Source organism: Macaca fascicularis, chromosome 2 (genome assembly GCF_037993035.2).
Source record: "Macaca fascicularis isolate 582-1 chromosome 2, T2T-MFA8v1.1".
NCBI lineage: Eukaryota > Metazoa > Chordata > Mammalia > Primates > Cercopithecidae > Macaca > Macaca fascicularis.
In genome coordinates this window covers 32,489,647-32,507,303 of record NC_088376.1, presented here as the reverse complement: position 1 = coordinate 32,507,303, position 17,657 = coordinate 32,489,647, and the positions used below count along the sequence as shown (strand labels likewise).

Sequence of the window (17,657 nt, the reverse complement as noted above, 5' to 3'; positions counted from 1 at the left end):
AAATGTGAAAAGGACACGCGATTTGGGAGTGGTGAGGTGTGGAATGATATGGTTTGGCTCTGTGTCCCCACCCAAATCTCATCTCAAATTGTAATCTCCACATGTCAGAGGAGGGGACTAGTGAGAGGCTATTGGATTGTTGGGGCGGATTTCCCCCTTGCTGTTCCCTTGATAGTGAGCGAGTTTTCACGAGATGCGATGGTTTAAAGTGTGTGGCACATCCCCCCACCTCCTGCTCCGCCATATTAAGATGTGCTTGCTTCCCCTTCGCCCTCCACTGTGATTCTAAGTTTCTTGAGTCATACTTCTTACTAAGCCTGTGGAACTGTGAGTCAATTAAACCTCTTTTCTTTGTAAATTACCCAGTCTCAGGTAGTTATTTATAGCAGTGTGAGAGTGGACTAATACATGAAGGTTAACAACTGCTGGCTTTTAAGGGATGTATAAGCAGACTTCAGCATCCGGGTGAGCAGTTGAGCTGAAACCAGATAGAAGAGCAAGTGTGGTATTAGTCAAGTAGATCTAATAAGCAGCCTAATCCAAGGTATAGGCAGGTAGTTAGAAACTAGCATGTCTGTAAGAACCTGAATGATTCAAATAGAGATGTCTGGAATCAAGAAACATCAACAGACAAAGCCAAGGAGCTGGAACTTTTAGACATTCTCATTTGATGCTGTAGTAGGGGCAAAGAGGGAACCTAGTTGGAGTATTTCCCAATTGAGAAGTCAGTCAAGAGGGATAAATGTAATATGGAATGTATGTACCTTAGAAATGTTCTGGAAGATTGTGTATATGTTACGTAACAGTTAATCTACTCATTTAATAATAGGTGATTTGCTATTTCGAAGAAATGCATTGTAAGTTATTTTTTAAATAGTGATATGATTTTGATTTGTGTCCCTGTCTAAATCTCATGTCTAGTTATAATCCCTAGTGTTGGAGGTGGGACCTGGTGGGAGGTGACTGGATCATGGGGGATTGCAAACTTAGGTGAAAACTCAAAACCAGAGCCACAAATTTGAGAATCACCATTAAAGAAACAGTATTTGGAAGTCTTAAGAATGAAGAAGCTCTGACAATAATGTGATCTTGGTTAAAACCAGGGGATTTTTCTTTCCTAAACTTTCATTATACCCAAATAGCTACATTGCCCAAGACAGGGGCTAGTACTTATACCATGTTTAAGAAGCTAACAATGGCTGAACGCAGTGGCTCATGCCTGTAATCCCAGTGCTTTGGGAAGCCAAGGTAGGAGGACCACTTGAGCCCAAAAGCTGAAGACTGGGCAACAGGGGGAGACCCATCTCTACAAAAAAATTTAAAAATTAGCCAGGCATAGTGGCGCATGCCTGTGGTCCCACCTACTCAGGAGGCTGAGGTGGCAGAATCGCTTGAGCCCAGGAGGTCGAGGCTGCAAGTAAGCCATGTCACACCACTGCACTACAGCCTGCGTGACAAAGTGAGACCTTATATATTAAAAAAAAAAAAAAAAAACAGCAGCAGCTAACAATCAACTAGAAATAGGAAGGAACTTCCTCAACCTAATAAAAACCGTCTATGAAAAACCAACAGCTACATCATACTTAATGATGAAAGATCACGAACAAGACAAGGATGTCTATTCTCACCACTTCTACTGAACATTGTACTGGAGGTTCTAGTCTAGGCAAGTAAGCAAGAAATAAAAAGCATCCAGACTGGAAAGAAAAAAGTAAAATTATCTCTAGTCACAGGAAATTATCTCTAGCCACTAAAAAATATTAGTGCTAATAAGAAAGTTCAACAAAGTTGTAGGATTCAAGAGCAATATATAAAATCACTTGTATTTCTATACATTACCAATAAACAATCTAAAAATAAGAAAATTCCATACACAACAGCATTTAAAAACCTTAGAAATTTAACAAAATCTAAAACTCGTACTCTTGAAACTGTAAGATATGACAAGATTAAAGAACCTTAATAATGGAAAGCGTCCCATGTTCACGGAAAGACTTATTATCAAGATGGCAATATTTCCCAAATTGATCTATTGATTCAATGCAGTATCTATTGAAATTGCAACTGTCTTTTTGGTAGACATTGACCCATGGATGCTAAAATATGGGAAGGCAAGTGACTCATAAAAGCCAAAATCTTGAAAAAGAAAAAGAAACTTGGAAGACTTGCACTTCCCAACTTCAAGCTTACTACTGAAGGAGTGAAGGGTTTGTCATCCCAAGATATAAGTCAGACTGGTACAGTGATTATTTTGAGTTGAAAACATTGGAGAAATTGTAGTTTCCTACAAAGACAGGGGAGCTAACCTGTCTCTTCCTGCACATGGCAAGACATAAAGATTCCTCTAGAAGGGGTACCCTCACCATACCAGGGAGAGAAAAATAACACTTACTTCCAGAGACTTGGAATTGGAAGCTACAATGGACCTGAACAAATATTCTTAAGGGAGCCATCCTTATCTTCTACCTGTTTCACACCCCTCCCCAATATATCTCCTAGTTACTCCCCTAGAAAATTGCCTGCCCCAGCCAGATTTTCTTTGTTCTATCCTTTTTTTCTCAAATTTATCATTCTTTGTCTAAAAAGTATAAAAGCATCTTGCTTTGGTCACTTTTTCAGAATTCAATCGCTTGTGAAGATCACCATGTATATGGAAAACGTGCTAAATTTGTATGTTTTTCTCTTGTTAATCTGCCTGGTGTCAATGTGGTTTCCAGACTCAGCTGAAAAGTCCAGTAAGAGGTTAAAGCGGGGTTGAAAGAGATCTCTGACTCTGTACACTACAAAGCTATAGTTATCAAGACAGCATGGGACTGGCATAGGGACAGGCATATAGACCAATGGAATAGAACTGAGAGCCCAGAAATAAACTCTCGCATTTACAGTCAACTGATTCATGATACAGATGCCAAGACAATTCAATGGGGGAAAGATTAGTTTTTTCAACAAATGGCACTGGGACAACTGGGTATCTACATGCAATTAAAAAAAAAAAAAAAAAATATATATATATATATATATAGAAGTTGAAATCCTACCTCATAGCATATACAAAACAAATCAAAATGGATAACAGCCCTAAATGTAAGAGCTAAAACTTTTGCTTGTATTAGTTCCCTAGGGCTAACAAATGACCATAAATTTGGTAGCTTAAAAAACATAAATGTATTCTCTCACAGTTGTGGTGAGTACTAGTCTGAAATCAAGGTGACCTTCTGAACACTAAGGGAAAGTCCTTCCTTGCCTTTTCCAGCATCTATGCTCCTGGAGTTCACTGGCACAGAACTGCATGACTCCAACCTTTGCCTCCATCTTTACATGGCCTTTTCCCCTACTGTCTCTGTCTTCTCTTCTGTTGGGTTCAGGGGGCTTCTGGGCTGAACACACAGAGATTCCTGGACAATGGCATCCCCAGAGAGGGCATGGAAGCTTCTACTCTTTCTGCCATACTTCACCCTATGTATTTCTTCCACCTGTATCCTTTTGTAACATCCTTTAGAATAAATAAGCAAAAATAAGATTTTCCCTGAGTTCTGTGAACTGCTCCACCAAATTAATCAAACCCAAGGAGGGGGTCATCGGAACTCCAATTTATAGCCAGTCATCAGAAGCCCAAGTAAAACAACTTGGGGTTTGCAACTGGCATCTGAAGTGGAGGCAGTCTTGTGGGACTGCACTTGTGGATTTGACAATATCTACAGGTAGACAGTGTCAGAACTGAACTGAATGAGAGGACCATCTAGCTGGTGTACACTGGAGAATTTGCTGAAGAACTGGTTGCTTCCTTGGTATGTAGGGGAAAACTGAAATGTGACACATTTGCTCACAACAGCATTCTTAGTAGTCAGATTACGGTAAGAGAAACTGGGTTTGTTTTTTTCCTATATCCTTATCACAAATAACTACTTCTCCAAAAAGGACACACAAATGGCCAATATGCACATGAAAAGATGCTCAACATCATTAGCCATCAAGACTACAGTAAGATACTACTTCATGGCTAGGTGCAGTGGCTCACACTGCAATCCTAGCACTTTGGGAGGCTGGGGAGGTGGAGGGCCGCACCTCACTTAAGCTCATAAGTTCAAGGCCAGCCTGGGCAACATGGCAAAAACCCATCTCTGCCAAAATAAAAAAATTAGCTGTGCATAGTGGCATGTACCTGTAGCCCCAGCTACTTGGGGGGCTGAGGCAGGAGGATAACTTGAGCCCAGGAGGTTGAAGCTGCACTGAGCCATGATCACGCCACTGCACTCCAACCTGAGTGACAAAGTGAGACCCTGTGTCAAAAAAAAAAAATAAAATAAAAAGAGATACAACTTCAGACACACTAGGATGGCTATAATTTAAGACAGACAATAATGAGTAGTATTGAGGATGTGGAGAAACTGGAATGCTCATACACTGCTGGGAATGTAAAATGGTGCAGTCACTCTAGAAAACAGAACAGCAGTTCCTCAAAAGGCTAAATACAGTTACCATATTACCCAATGATTCCATTCCTATATCCCAGAGAAATGACAACTTATGTCTACATAAAATCTTGTACACAAATGTTTGTATCAGCATTATTCATAATAACCAAAAAATGTAAACACAAATGTCCATTAACTGATGAGTAGATAAAGAAAATGTGGTATATCCATACAATGGAATATTATTCAGGAATTAAAAATAAATGCCAATACTTGCTACAAAGTAGATGAACCCTGAAAACACACTAAGTAAAAGAGGAAAAGTCTACAGAGGCAGAATAGTTGTTGTCAAGAAGCTGGCAAGAATGAGGTTTGGGGGTTGATACTTTAGGGGTAAGGGGTTTGTTTTTGTCATAAAATGTTCTAAAATTGATTTTGGTGGTACTTGCACAGCTTTGCGAATATATTAAAAAACACTGAATTGTACAATTTAAGTTTGCGTGTGAATTACATCTCAATAATGCTGGTTAAAATATAAAAAAGATCAAACTTTTTAACACGGAAATTGTTAAAGAGAAAAGGCTGCCTCTCTATACTGATTTATGCTTATTATAAAACCTGTATTTCTTTAGTATTTTTGGTAACAGGAAATAAATGTAATGCTTCTCTGTACCCACTCTTATTCTAAGCTTCTGAAACAAGTATTTCTCTACTCAATTGCCTTTTTAAAGTATTTTAACTGTCTTGTGCTAGATGTTTTAATATTATCTTTGGCCTTAAATCCTGAGGAATAGAAAATACATACCTTTAAATTTATAAATAGATAAATCCAGATGAGTAAACCCTTACCAATAAGAATGTCAACTTAAATTAACTAGGCAAAAGTAGGCTTTTCACAAAAGTTAATAGGCGTAATAGTTCTATCCAGACTCTACTATGTAAGCCAATCAGCATACACATAGAAGAATACTGGTAACTTTTTTTAAAATCGGTATCGCATAAGGAGGGTGGATGAATCATTTAATAGTGTAACTAAGAATTGGGGATGAGGGATGGGAATGGAAATTAAACCTAAGATATTTAAAATATTAAACCATTTCAACTTTACATTGTATACAATATCCCAGTAACAGTTTAAAACATTACTGTTTTAAGTTAACTAGTAATTTCATTAATTTTGGCTTTAAATTTAAGGTATAACTTTGTGACTGATTTGATATGATGTGAACTGCCCATAGGATGCATTATTCAAAACAAAAGACCTAAGCCTGAACCTCCAGGTACCGGGTATTTTCCATGGGCATCTCACTCCAGCCCAGAATGGGTACATTCACTGAATATAAATTTTACATTAGACCAGAAAATTAAAAATGAAATAAGACAAAATGCTGAAAAACTTAATGCATCCCAAATCTAACTATTTGGGTTATCTGCTCTTTAACCACCATAATCAATGTTTTTGTTTCTTTTTTTCTTTTTTTTTTTCGAGATGGAGTCTCGCTTTGTCGCCCAGGCTGGAGCCCAGTGGTGCGATCTAGGCTCACTGCATGCTCCGCCTCCCAGGTTCATGCCATTCTCCTGCCTCAGCCTCCCAAGTAGCTGGGACTACAGGCGCCCGCCATCACGCCTGGCTAATTTTTTGTGTTTTTAATAGAGATGGGGGTTTCATGGTGTTAGCCAGGATGGTCTCGATCTCCTGACATTGTGATCTGCCCACCTCGGCCTCCCAAAGTGCCGGGATTATAGGCGTGAGCCACCACGACCGGCCCCATAATCAATGTTTAATTGCATTTTCATAAGTTGAATTTACCCTAGTGGAACTATGTAACCAAAAAATTACCAATTATCATACAAATCCAAGACACTCTCAATTGTAGATACAAACAGGTCATTAATATAGCTATGAGAAATATTTTAAGATATACTCACTCTCATTCAAACTTTTGCTTAGTACTTAATGTTCTTGATCTGTACTAAAATATTTTATATATGTTCTGATTTACAGCAGTAGCTACCTAACTGGTCTTGTGTGTCCCTGTTTGTCTGCCTTTTGTAATCTATTCTTCCAAAACTTGTGATGGTTATCTAACTTTCAGTGATCACGGACCTCTCTGAGGATCTAATAAAGTTATGAATCCTTTTGAGTAAAATACATACCTGCACATTCTTGCCAAAACCTTCACACGCCCTATTTTAAGGCGGCCCAGCTCAAACGACCCATCACTTACCAATGAAGTCCAAACTTCTCAGCCTGGGATTCAAAGTACTTAATGTAGTCACTGTTAACTTAGCTAATTTATCTTCTATCTTTTCCAACTACACACCCCAGTCAAGACTATCTCCTCATTATCCCAACCATCCTTCCTAGCTTGCCTTCACAGTTCCCTCTTGTTGCTTCCACTGACAACTGCTTACTTTCAACAAATACTTCTGGTGAACCTAAAATACCTCCCCTGCCATGAGGGTTTCCCTCTACTTACAATCAGATTATCTGATCCTTTTGAATTCTGAAACATGTTATCTGTACCTCTTATGGAGCTCACCAGGTTCTATTTTGTATCGCAAAAGGTATCCAAAAAGTGAGGAAACACAGAACTTGTTTTTGAACTGTATGTTACACTTTCAAATAGTATGCTCTATATGTTTTCCTTCAGCCTCTATAAGCCTCTTCATGTGATGTACCTCACTTACCCTACATCTATGTGTGTTTTTTTTCTCTCTCTTCTAAGATCTGTAAGAGTAGAGACAGTACCTTCTTCACCTTTGTGTCCCGTCATCTCCAGCACAAAACAGGAAGACACGCCAGGCGTGGTGGCTCATGCCTGTAATCCCAGCATTTTGGGAGGCCGAGGCAGGCGGATCATGAGGTCACGAGACTGAGACCATCCTGGCCAACACAGTGAAACCCGTATCTACCAAAAATACAAAAATTAGCTGGGTGTGGTGATGGGCGCCTGTAGTCCCAGCTACTAGGGAGGCTGAGGCAGAACTGCTTGAACCAGGGAGGCGGAGGTTGCAGTGAGCCAAGATTGCACCACTGCACTCCAGCCTGGTGACAGAGCGAGACTCTGTTTCAAAAACAACAACAACAACAAAAAAAAAAACAAAACAAGAAGACACCTGCTACATACAGTACCTGAATATCTGGGCATCAGTGTTCTTCTTCAGGTATTTCACGCATTCTGTATACCCTATAATAAGATTTCCCAAGAACCATCATTTTTTTGTGGTTTTTTTCCCTCAAAGATCAAACAATGCTCCACTCTTAGTGTGTACTTCATCAAATAAGAACTTATTAACTATCCAAAATAGTGGTTAAGTTACTCACATCCATCCAACACCTTTCTCACTGATATATGTCAACCCTGTTTAAAAAAACAAACAACAAAACCCCAACATCTTAAACATATCAATCCTCACCATAAACCCGTAAGGGAGCACACAAAGATGGCTCCTACACACAAATGATCCACATGTAAAAGCTATTACCCTTTAGTACTGCTGCAAACAAAGTTCATAAAACAAATTCCAAAAACAGAAATAAATACTATCCCAGATTACACATATGCATACTACGGAAGGCAGTGAGATAACCTGCATACAGGAACTTTTTTTAGGCTTCCTAAACATGATACAGAAGTTTATGACTAACAGATTCATGCTACAACATGGACGAACCTTAAAAATATGCTAAGTGAATGAGACACAAAAGGCCACATACTGTATGATTCCATTTATCTGAGATATCCAGAATAGGCACATTCAGAGACAGAAAGTAGATTAGTGGCTGCCAGGGCTGGGAGAAGGGGAAAATGGAGAGTAACAGCTAATGGGTATGGGTTTTCTTTTTGGCAATGATAAAAATATTCTGGAATTGGATGGCGATAATGGTCGCACCGTTTGGTGAATATACTAAAAACCACTCAACTGTACCCTTGATTAAGAGGGTGAACTTTATGACATGTAAGCTTTATTTCTATTTTTAAGGCGTGTTTTGAGCACGCTGGCTGTTTTATCTAGAAGAAAACTGTATTTAATGGGAATCTTATTTTGTAGTGTTGTTTTTTCAAACCGATCTAAACCAGCAGTTATAAACTGGCTCCTTACTAGTCCCTTTTTAAAACCAAAGCATTAATTGTTGTCAATAGTAGCTATCGACTTGTCAACGTTTACAAATACCTGTGGAGAGAGGTTTTGTCTAGCAATCTGGATTTCTGGCTTCCCCCCCCAAAAAAAAAAAAAAAAAAAAAATGGAGTTATAAAAATGCTAGGCACACCAGCACTGCAACAATGGCTTGGAGCTAGGCAGCACTAACATACTTGTTCCTATTTGCCATGATGTCCACTACTCCCTATTGTCTTCTAAACACTGAAGCCCAATGTCAATTACCGTTTAGCTTACTGGCTGTGAGTCTGTGATCCCTAAACAATGACCTTCTACCCTTCTTATTAGGCTGTACTGATGGTAAATTAAAATGTAATAATGGATGGTTACATTTTAACAAACCAACTGCAAGAATAAAAACTGTAACACTGATATCTGTCAGAAAAAAACCCTGCAGGCCGGGCGCGGTGGCTCAAGCCTGTAATCCCAGCACTTTGGGAGGCCGAGACGGGCGGATCACGAGGTCAGGAGATCGAGACCATCCTGGCTAACACGGTGAAACCCCGTCTCTACTAAAAAATACAAAAAACTAGCCGGGCGAGGTGGCGGGCGCCTGTAGTCCCAGCTACTCGGGAGGCTGAGACAGGAGAATGGCGTAAACCCGGGAGGCGGAGCTTGCAGTGAGCCGAGATCGCGCCACTGCACTCCAGCCTGGGTGACAGAGCCAGACTCCGTCTCAAAAAAAAAAAAGAAAAAAACCCTGCAATTGTCACAAATTTATTCGAACTAAAGTGAAATTCAAGGAAAAAATGTGTCCATTCCTATAAACAGAAAACAAATTATTTTCGGTTTACAATTAAAAATCATTTTCATCTACTCATAGTCAGAAAAGTAATGCAGTAATAACTTCCTATCCCCATAATTAGGTGGTGGCACAAAATGAGAGAAAATTATCTTATTCAAATTGATCGGCTTTATAAGAACAAATTGTTTTACTTACTGATTTTATGTTTTAACCATCTAGAACCCTCCTGATGCTTAAATGCACAAAGAAAAACAACCCTTTTGCATTTGTAGCTTATATGTATTAAACTGTATTTTACAAAGCCAGAAGAAAATAAAATACGAGGTGAATAGCGAAATAGACCTAGAAAAGCACATTCTACTACTTCCTATGTCAAGTGTATATAAGGCTTTTGCGCTAAAAGCTATGGCAAGTACCATCCAGCTTTAGAAGTCTGTATGTCCTTATCTGTATCTTCTCCATTACTCCAAACAAAATAATCTAGCTGACCTGCTTTTCCTGTAGATGGGAAAGTATAAGAGTATTTGCTTTCCATTTCATTTTTACCATCATTTCCAATGGCTAATAAAACATCAACATATAAGATGACCTCTAAAAACAGCTATTCCCTTTAAATTAGGCAAAACCAAACTTATTTCTCAAAGTCTTCCAAAAGAGCGACCAGATGAGCCAATTACTTAGTAGTTTAGAGGTAAACCTCAATGTTCTTTCTCCCCAAACCATTAAGCTTACAGGTAACTTTTTTTATTTTTTGGGGGGACGGAGTCTCGCTCTGTCACCCAGGCTGGAGTGCAGTGGCACAACCTCTGCTCACTGCAACCTCCGTCTCCTGGGTTCAATCGATTTTCCTGCTGCAGCCTCCAGAGTAGCTGGGATTACAGGTGTGCGCCACTACACCCGACTAATTTTTGTATTTTCAAGAGAAACGAGGTTTCACCATGTTGGCCAGGCTGGTCTTGAACTCCTGACCTCAAGTGATCCGCCCGCCTCGGCTTCCCAAAGTGTTGGGATTACAGGTGTGAGCCACCATGTCTGTCCACAAGTGGCATTTTAAAGCTCAATATTACCACTGAATATTAATGGATATACATAAGACTGGAATGGCATCACAATTTTCTTACAATTGCAATTCCAAAATAAAATCCAGTTGCACCTTTGCTTAACACAATCCTGTTTCTGTTAAAACCCGATGGTGAATCAAATATGAGGCTCTCCTAAAAGTTCACCAAATTTCTAATGCACACAGTAATCTAAATCACAACAACAACTTTTTCAAAAATGCAGGACTAGAAACAAAGGAAAACATCGATCAGTCATTACTTCAACCACTAACAATGGATGCACAAAGTGCGGTACTGGAAAACCCAGACCTCGAGTTTCACACTGTTAACAGTGTAAGATGCACGGCCTGTACTGGAATTAGCAGAAATGGTTTCTGCTGTAACTGTGCTTTACCTGCTATTCTCTTAACACTGCTGTCCAGTAGAACTATCTGAAATGAGATAAATGTTCTATGTCTGTCCTATTCAATACAATAGCCAATAGCTACATGTGGCTACTGAGCACTTAAAATGTGGCTAGCAAAACTAAGGAACTTGGTTTAATTTTAATTAAATTGCTACATGTGGCTAGTGGCTGTCTTATAGGACAGAACAGTTGTATAATTTGAAATACAAGGTATAAACTGCATTGACTAAACTGTAGAGTTTTTCAAAGTATCGTACCCTGATGTTAACACCAGGCAAGACCATTCCGATACCAAATAATACATAAGGTCAGCGATCAGCCTAAACATAAAATAAAATTCACTTACGAAATGAGAATTCTTGATATTACTTAGATTCAGAATGGAAGGTGCAATATTTACTAAGTAATATAAAAAATACGTCTCAGGTTCTTCCCCAGGGTTTTTGCAAACGGGGTGCTCACTTTCAAAATAGTTTCCCAAAACATGCAAGTTATTTTCCCTTCAAATCTGTTCAACATCTTCCGTTCAGAAAAACAAATGGCAAAAATAAGTTCTCAACACTAGTAAGTGTGCTGTGACAAATCAATGTGTAAATGTCACACATTAATTTTCCTTTTCCTTAAAAGAGGGTAAAAATGTTTGGCAGCGTCCGGATCTTTCAAAAGCCTTATTACCCATCTTTCCAAACGTTTAGGTGTACCAATCATTCAGATACAGTTGCGATTTCGTTACTGGATACAAAGTAGTTTTTTAGTTCCAGAGAGTTACAAGTCTTTTTGGCACAGGTATTCTTTGACCAGCTCTTCCTAAGTCAAGAAAAGTAACAAGATGGTGCACAAAATGTCAAACGAAAACAAGTCTGGAAACTTGAATTGAGTAACTAGTGGCTAAGCGGAATCAATTGCCTTTAACCCGGAGAGAGAGTCCCTCGCACTACTCAGCCAAGCAAACAGAACAAGGTCGTGACCCTGGGTCACGGCCGCCAGCACCGCTCCCGCCCGGCAGCGGGAAGCCACCTGTTAGGCCCGAGCCTCACCTGGCAGGAAAGAGGAAGCGCTTGCCCAGCAGCTCGCCCGACGCGAGGGCGCTGAGCGTGGAACCCGCCCCTCTTGCTGCAGCGGCTAGACCCCCGGCGGCACGTGGGCTTCACCCCGGCCCCGGCGGCTCTGACAGGCGGGTCGCCCGCGGACCCCGGCCCGCCGCCTCGCGCCGGTCCCCGGGGCAGGACCCCCGTTTCCCTCGCAACCACCCCGCCGAGCGGGCGCCCAGGCGGCCCACCCCGCCGGTCCGCCCTGCTTCCTTTCCTTCCCGGACGGCGCGATCCCGCCCTGCAGCCCCTCACCTACCTGGTCGCGGAGTTTGAGGAACGCCATGGCGGTCGCCTCCGCGCCCACTCCAGCCTCCGCCGCCGCCTCCGCCGCCGCCGCCCGGCCCACCGCTCCCGCCCTAGTAGCCTTGGCCGCTGCCCGGGACCAGCGGGTCGGCGGCCGACTGCGCTGAGAAGACCGCGGGCAGGGGGCGGCACCGCCTCCCCGGCCGCCCGCCGCCGCCGCCGCCGCCGCCGCCGCCGAGAGGTGAGAAGCTCGGCCGGTCCCGCCTCCTCCTCTGAGGACTCCCCGCCCTCTTCCTTCCTTTCTTTCTCCTTCCCTCTGCTGCCTCCCCGAGCAGCCCTACCCGCCGCTGCCGCCGCCGCCTCCTCACGCCCCCTTCCCGAAATACCCTGGCAGCCCCCGCGGCCGCGCCGTTCCAGCCCGCGGCAGCGGCGGCATCCAAACTCCACAATATTACCACCACCGCCCGCCGCGATTGGCGGCCGCGCGGGGGAGAGGCCAGAGTAAGCCGAGCGCCCATTGGCCACGCCGCCGCGCTTGCTGGTGCCCCCCGCCTCCTGAGGAGGGAGGGGCGGGCGGAGGAAGCCGCAAGGGTGGGCGCGGAGCCGCGGCGCGGGCGGGGCGGGGGAGTCTGCAGGGGCGCGGGACGGGGGAGGGCGGCCAGGTGTCCCGGCTCCCAGGCGCGCGCCTCAGGCGTGGTGGGCGGAGCCCGGGGCGGAGGTGGCGGCGGGAGGTGGGGAACGGCCCCGGACTCGCACGTGGAGGTGGAGCGCGGACGCCTCCCTCTGCCAGGGCAAGACTAAGGAGCTGGGTGAGGGACCGGAAGGGCTGGAAGGGGTGGGCACCTGGGGGCTGCGGCGAGTGGCGATGGGTGAGCTGGACTTGCACGTGGAGGAAGCGTGAGAATGCGCCCCTGGGTTTGGAGAGGGTGGGGAGCCAAGGAATGGGATGAGAGGTGGTCACGGAATGGGGGGCGCTGCTGTACTCCACGGGGGCTACAGACCGAGACCGGGTGAGGGGCGGGGGTGATGCTGGCACTCTGGACGGAAGGGCGTCGTCTTCGCAGCCGAACAGGTTGTGGACGCCCAATCCTTTTTCTACCCGCAGTCCCAATCTGAAGCTAAGCTATGTGGTTTTCCCTTGAAAGCTCCCCAGCCAGGCTTGCTGCCTCCACCCCCTTCTTTCGCATCTGAAGGATTTTGCCTCCCACTCGACAGAAATCAATTTTCTTAAACATAAAAAAAAAAAAAAAAAATGTGCAGGATTTCTAATAAATAGCATCCTTGGATGGAGGAGAAGAGGAATGACTCCCTCACCCTGCCACACACACCCCCACGCCACCCCGCAGCTCTGAAACGGCTTTTCTTTCTTAGGCAGCCGCACGCTGTTGCCATTCCAGGCTCGTGTGGGAGAAGATTGTTGTGCGCCTGGGTCTGTCCTCCCGGGCGGCTCCAGCCTCTGGTTTATACAAGGTGCAGATGGTTAAAACACAAACGTGTGACGTCAGGCTCGGTTTTTAAAAGTCCCTTCTACCCCCTACATCAGTTGTGTCTCTTGGGATGGACTTTATTTAGAAAATCGATTCGAGCCTAATGGCAGCCTAGAGAAATGGAGATCTTCATCAGGACTATCAGATTATTGTAATGCTGCACTTACAACAAAAAACTTAGCTTTAGCCACGCAAAAAAAAAAAAAAAAAAAAAAAAAAATGAAAATAGAGTGCAAGATCAAAAACACACCTGGTTAACTGATAGTACGACTCTTCCAATTTTCTTTGACATATCCATGCCATGGTTCCATTGAAACAATTTCTTGCCTAAAATTGTGTCCCTCGTCGTGATATTTTCTACTTAAAATGGAGGAATTCTTATAACTGTGATCTAACCATCATAATGAGGCTAAAAAGGAAATCAAACTGCTCTTGCTTTGCATTCTCTTCAGTAGCTCCTTTCCCCTTTATTTCAACTCCAGCAGATAAAATAGAGATACCATTTGTCACCCAACCCCTCCTTATCAGTTCATTGAGGATGAATGAGTTAATGTCGTGAAAGCATTTGAGTTCTCCAAAACAAAGGTGTTGTGATAATATTACTAGAGTACTTTGTGACTACAAATTAGCTTTGTGAATAATTACCCATGTGCCATATCCAATCGAGTTCTATCTTAGTCTAGGAGTGTTAGGATTTACCCTCATTTATGAGTAAGCCTGTTAAGCACTATGGATGTTGAGCCAGGAATTAATATATCCCTCCTCTTTCCCCCAAATAATCTCTTCTCTAGGTTAAAGTTCTAGAATTTAAAAACACAATGAGAACCTGATTAGGAACATGGCAAAGATGATTTTTTGGGAGAATGTAAGTGTTTGAGAGTATGAATTTATGGACTGAATATGCATTTTAATAGATTTTGTGATTGAAGCTAATGAAACTTAGAAGGGCTCTTTTGAAATTTTCTAATTAACAGTAATCAATGAAAATGTTTTATGATGCACCATCTGCGTTATAGTAGGTATGGAGCTCTCCTTATAGATGATGCTTCACACGTCGCTGGGTTCTCACCCTTCTGCACCATGAACACCGTTTAACTTCTCTTGTGTCTCAGTTTCAACATTCGTAAAAAACTAAGCTTAACATTTCCTGGTGTACTCATCTTACACCGTCAGATAAGATAATGATATTAAAGGCTGTGGAAAACTCTGAAGGACCATTACACTATATTATTATGACAGCAACTACAGGGTACTTCAAAAAGTTTGTGGGAAAAAGAAGGGTTAAAATTAAAATGTAAACTTTATTTCTCAACATAAGATTTGTCAAGTTCAAGATGATAAGCAATGATACCAACCATTTAGTTCATCCTTAAAGAACTGAGGGTCCTGGGAATTTAATCATGTCAATGCAGTCTTTTTTATATTAATAATGTAATATTAATAACAGAAGAAAAATGCATGCCTTTTAAAGAATTGTTAAGATTAGGAAACAAAAATAAGTCAGAAGGAGCCAAATTAGGAGTATGAGGTGGATGCCTAACGGTTTTCCATCAAAATCCCAACAAAATTGCCCTTATTTGATGAGAGGAATGAGCAGGAGCAGCATTATGTTGGAGAAGGACTCTTTAGTGAAGCTTTGTCGAGCATTTTCCTGCTAAAGCTTTGTCTAACTTTCTCAAAAACACTTTCATAATAAGCAGATGTTATTGTTCATTGTCCTGCTATAAAGTCAAGCAAAATGTGTTGAACATCCCAAAAGACTGTTGCCATGACCTTTGTTCTTGACTGATCTGCTTTTGCTTTGGCTGGACCCTTCCACCTCTTGGTAGCCATTGCTTTGATTGTGCTTTGTCTTCAGGATCATAATGGTAGGGCCATGTTTCATCTGTTAAAATTATTTGAAGGAGTGTAGGAGTGTTTTAGGGTCTCGACCCTCCCTACTCATTTAAAATTTCTGTTGAAAGCCTTTCTCTTGCCTGAAACTGATTGGGGCCCAATGGTTTGGGTACCCATTTAGTTGAAAGTTTGGTGAACTTTAATTTTTCAGTCAGAATTATGTAAGCTGAACCAATTGAGATGTCTGTGGTGTTGGCTCTTCTTCAATTAGGGTACAAACAAGATATTTTCCTCACAAATTGATGTGGTCTGCCACTGTGGGCTTTATGTTTGACATTGTCTTGTCCCTTCTTCAAATTAGTTATCCATTTGTAAACTGCTTATTTTTTTGGGGGGGTGGGCATTGTCCCCAAAAACTATTCATAAAGCATCAGTGATTTCCCCATTCTTCCACCCAAGCTTCACCATTAATTTGATGTTCGTTCTTGCCTCAATTTGTTAACAGATTCATGTTGTTCTGATAGGGGCTCTTTTCAAACTGATGTCTTATCCTTCTTAGTGCTGCAAACTGTATCCTGTTCAGATACATTATAACAAGTTAATATTAAGTTTATGTTGGTGGAAAAAAATTGAAATCCAGCAAGACGCAGTGACTCATGGCTGTAATCCCAGCACTTTGGAAGGCCAAGACAGGTGGATCACTTGAGCCTGGGAGTTTGAGAACAGCCTGGCCAATGTGGCCAAAGCCTGTTTCTACTAAAAATACAAAAATTAGCCAGGTGTGGTGGCACGTGCCTGTAATACCAATAATTTGGGTGGCTGAGGCACAAGAATCACTTGAGCCTGGAGGCAGAAGTTGCAGTGAGCCAAGATGGCATCACTGCACTCCAATCTGGGCAATGGAGCAAGACTCTGTCTCAAAAAGGGGGAAAAAAAAAAAAAGGAATAATTAAAATCCATGCATATTTTTTCATAATACGCATTTTCCATGAACTTTTTGAACACCCCTTGTACATTTTCATAGCTGCTGAAAAAAATAGGAAAAAAAGTCTATACAACCAGGTGCAGTAGCTCATGCCTGTGATTCCAGCACTTTGGGAGGCCAAGGTGGGCAGATAACTTGAGGCCAGGAGTTTTGAGACCAACCTGGCCAACATGGTGAAACCCTATCTCTACTAAAAATACAAAAATGAACTGGGTGTGGTGGCACATGCCTGTAATCCCAGCTACTCAGGAGCCTGAGGCACGAGAATTGCTTGAACCTGGGAGGCGGAGGCTGCAGTGAGCTGAGATCGTGCCACTGCACTCCAGCCTGTGTGACATATGAGACTCTGTCTCAAAAAACAAAAAACAAAACAAAACAAAAAAAACTGCAGTTGAGCCAAAACAAGGTTCATGTTCAAATTCTAATTTTTAAAAAATCTTCATTATAAGGCTATTCCTGCTTACAATGAACTATTTACATATTAGGGAAATTCTTAGCACCAAAAAAATAAAAACCATATCATTGAAGCCAATGGGGCCAGGAACTTAATTTGTTGCCAGTAATCAATCAAATTTTCTCTCTTGTTTTCCACACGTCTCTTTCTTTATTATTACAGCCAGTAGCTCCACTGACACACTTTAAGTACTCTGCAGTGATAAAAAGAAAAGAGTCAATATTCCTGATACATCTGAAGAAATGACTAATTGGTTGGACTAGACTCAGGTACTCATGCCTCAGCCAATCACTACTGCAAGGTCTTGGAGCTGATGACAGTCTCCATTCAAAATGCACGTCCAAAATGATAGAAGGAAAGATTATACAGATGTGACCACCAGGGTATTTGCTGTGAGCTAGGCTGCCACACCAAATTTTATTTACTGTTCTACTACTGTTTTTACTGTTGGGCACTTGCACAGCACCTTATATGCTTACTTCATTTAAATATTTTATTAACCTTTTTATGTTGGGAACTGGAGCCCAAAGAAATTGTGTGTTCCCAAAGTTACCCAGCTAATCAATGGCAGAGCCTGGATGCATAAGGACCTTGAAAGCCAGAAGAGCAGCTTATGTGGTAGGAAATAGATATATATTTAAGGCTTTTTAGGCAGATAATCCCATCTTATGAAAATGCATGTAATAGACTAACAAAGCAGCAAAAGGGCGAAGCACAGTGGCTCACACCTGTAATCCCAGCACTTTGGGAGGCCAAGGAAGGAGGACTG

General features: G+C 42.1%; 1 protein-coding gene across 6 annotated transcripts in view; it reads right to left on the bottom strand.

Annotated features, from left to right (window-relative positions):
• The window catches only part of ANKRD28 (ankyrin repeat domain 28), a 191,803-nt gene extending 179,230 nt beyond the window's left edge, over positions 1 to 12,573 (bottom strand). For 2 of the 6 annotated variants that reach the window (XM_045385170.2, XM_045385171.2), the window contains exon 1: positions 12,140 to 12,573. Coding sequence is in view for 2 of the 6 variants with exons in the window: in XM_045385171.2 (XP_045241106.1) it covers positions 12,140 to 12,166 (27 nt within the window). In the remaining 4 variants the exon portion in view is untranslated. Of the gene's footprint in view, positions 1 to 4,162; positions 4,278 to 12,139 lie in introns of those variants that run through there. The other 4 variants (XM_045385172.3, XM_045385174.3, XM_074030975.1 and 1 more) reach the window with 4 other exon arrangements.
• Positions 12,574 to 17,657: the final 5,084 nt, after the last annotated feature.